The sequence below is a fragment of the Penaeus vannamei genome, chromosome 5 (genome assembly GCF_042767895.1).
Source record: "Penaeus vannamei isolate JL-2024 chromosome 5, ASM4276789v1, whole genome shotgun sequence".
Lineage (NCBI taxonomy): Eukaryota > Metazoa > Arthropoda > Malacostraca > Decapoda > Penaeidae > Penaeus > Penaeus vannamei.
The window spans coordinates 36,448,806-36,450,980 of record NC_091553.1 but is presented as its reverse complement, the minus strand read 5'-3'; the positions used below and the strand labels follow the sequence as shown (position 1 = coordinate 36,450,980).

General features: G+C 36.6%; 1 protein-coding gene across 1 annotated transcript in view; it reads right to left on the bottom strand.

The window, feature by feature from the left end:
- The window catches only part of LOC113822720 (lachesin), a 62,168-nt gene extending 60,739 nt beyond the window's left edge, over positions 1–1,429 (bottom strand). Inside the window, exon 1 of the mRNA XM_070121522.1 lies at positions 1,273–1,429. Coding sequence (XP_069977623.1) covers positions 1,273–1,327 — 55 coding nt within the window. The 5' untranslated portion in view covers positions 1,328–1,429. The remainder of the gene's footprint in view (positions 1–1,272) is intronic.
- Between the last annotated feature and the right edge of the window lie 746 nt (positions 1,430–2,175).

Here is a 2,175-nt window from a genome sequence, read left to right as displayed (position 1 = left end):
AATAATTATGATAACAATAATTATAATCATAATAACTATAAAAGTAATAATAATAATGTTAATGGAAATAATGATAATAATAAAAGTAATAATAAAAAAATAATAATAATAATGATATTTAACGTCACGTTGATGTCAATAATTTTCATAGTAGCATATTATGAGAGAACAGCATTCGTTATCATTATTTCGCTCTTTCGTTTCCAGTAATAATAAGAACAGCAGAATTAGTCGCAATTAGGATATTTGCTGATATATCATGACCACCACCAGTAATAGTATCGATATAAATACAAGCAATAAAACAGTTGGCTAAGATGACAAGAGAATACGCAATAATGCTTGTTAATACAATGATGATGATTATGAAGATGAGACTGACAATGAAAACAGGAATGATGACAATAACAGCAACAACAACAACAATTGAGTGAAAGTGATGACATATGATAACAGTAATGATGATAACGATAACAAAAGCTGCAACATAACAACAACGGCATCGGGAATAATAACAATTACATTAAAAACAACAGTAACAAACTACAGCCTTACTATCAATACTGATAATACTACTTATATTACTTTACTACTACTACTACTACAAGAACTACAATCTATATGAAATACAAAACACATTAAATCATAATAAGACCAACCTCTAAGATCATAGCAATGATATGGATTAATTACAGTAGTTAATTATCTTTGGATGGAAACCATTCGATTGTACATAATCTCGTAAATTCTGGACGACTTGATTCATCTTACCGACTTGGAGCGGTGATTAATAAATCCCTATTGGCTTTTGGGGATTAACTGACGGCGGACTGAAGAGGAAAGGGAAGAGGGACATCTCTGTGGGATTCTTAAGGATATATTTTTGTATGATTGTTGGGCTTACTGTTGGAATCACTTTTCGGATTTTGTTAAATGGGCGAAGTAAAGATGTAGGGGGGATTTCTATATTGTGTAAATCTCTCCCTCCCCCTCTCCTTGCGTTAGTTACTTTAGCAAAATGATATCCTTTTGATTTTTTTTTTTTTTTTTTTTTTTTACCGACTGTTGAGGTATTAAAAACTTCGGTTAAGGGCAGCGAAGGGATCTCGTGCAGCCGGAAGTAAAGAGCGGAAAGCGAGAACAAGAAAATCAGAAACAAAATACGTTCAGTCGTCATCATTAATATACAATTTCCGTTCCTAGAATCAGAGAAAAATGACGACGGATAATAATTATAAAAGAAAACCTAAGAGATTTAAACAGACTTCCCACCTCCTTCAATGTGGCCGAAGAGAAGAGACAGCATGGCGAGTACCCGGAAATCCATGGCTTCACTCTTCTTTCCACATGAAATTAGCTTACACAGGGAACACCTGTAGAAGGCACAGAAGTACAGACGTCTCAGTACAGGCCCCGACCAGGCCTTCCTCCCTCCACCATGTCTCGTTCAACAGTGACGAGAAGCTTTTTCCTGTTCTCGAGTCAACCAAGAAAAGAAAGAAAATTGACCCGCGTCTCAAGCAGGGGTGCCAATCATTCTTTACCTGCGGATAGTTATCCGTTTCAGTACCGCTTCTGGTAATTAGTTATGCAATTTTTTCTATCGGTTCCAGAACGAATCATTTTTAGAATGAAGTTCGCCACGTGTCAGCGCAGCGCGAGTGAGCGATAACTTCAGAAAATAGGAGTTTATCGTTATGATGATGCCGGTGGGTGTCCCGATGTCACGGCGGTTCCGTGCTTCCTGATTGGTTGATTCTCCTACCGAGTTAGCCAATCACGTTGTCGCTGACTTATGGGACTTTGTTTAAGAGCGTAGGTATACGGCCATTTATTTTGCTAAACGGAATACATCACAGAAGTGTTGTTTGGCTTGAATATTACATTTACTTGAATAAACTTGTTGTGTTGGAATGAATTTTATGCAAAATTCAGAAAGTTGCAGCGCAAATGAGTGCAGAGCGCGCTGATATAAGAACATCCAAGGATGAATCATAGTCAGTTTGCTACAAACCCTGGCACTGAATTGGATAATGAACTAACACTTTTTAATCAAATTTTGAGACCGTTTCCCTAACCATTTCTATCTCATCCGAAGGTTAATCACTAAATTTAAGAAAAATAGCAACTAGCAAATAGCCTCGCTTTACGTTCGTCACCGATACACTTGTATTC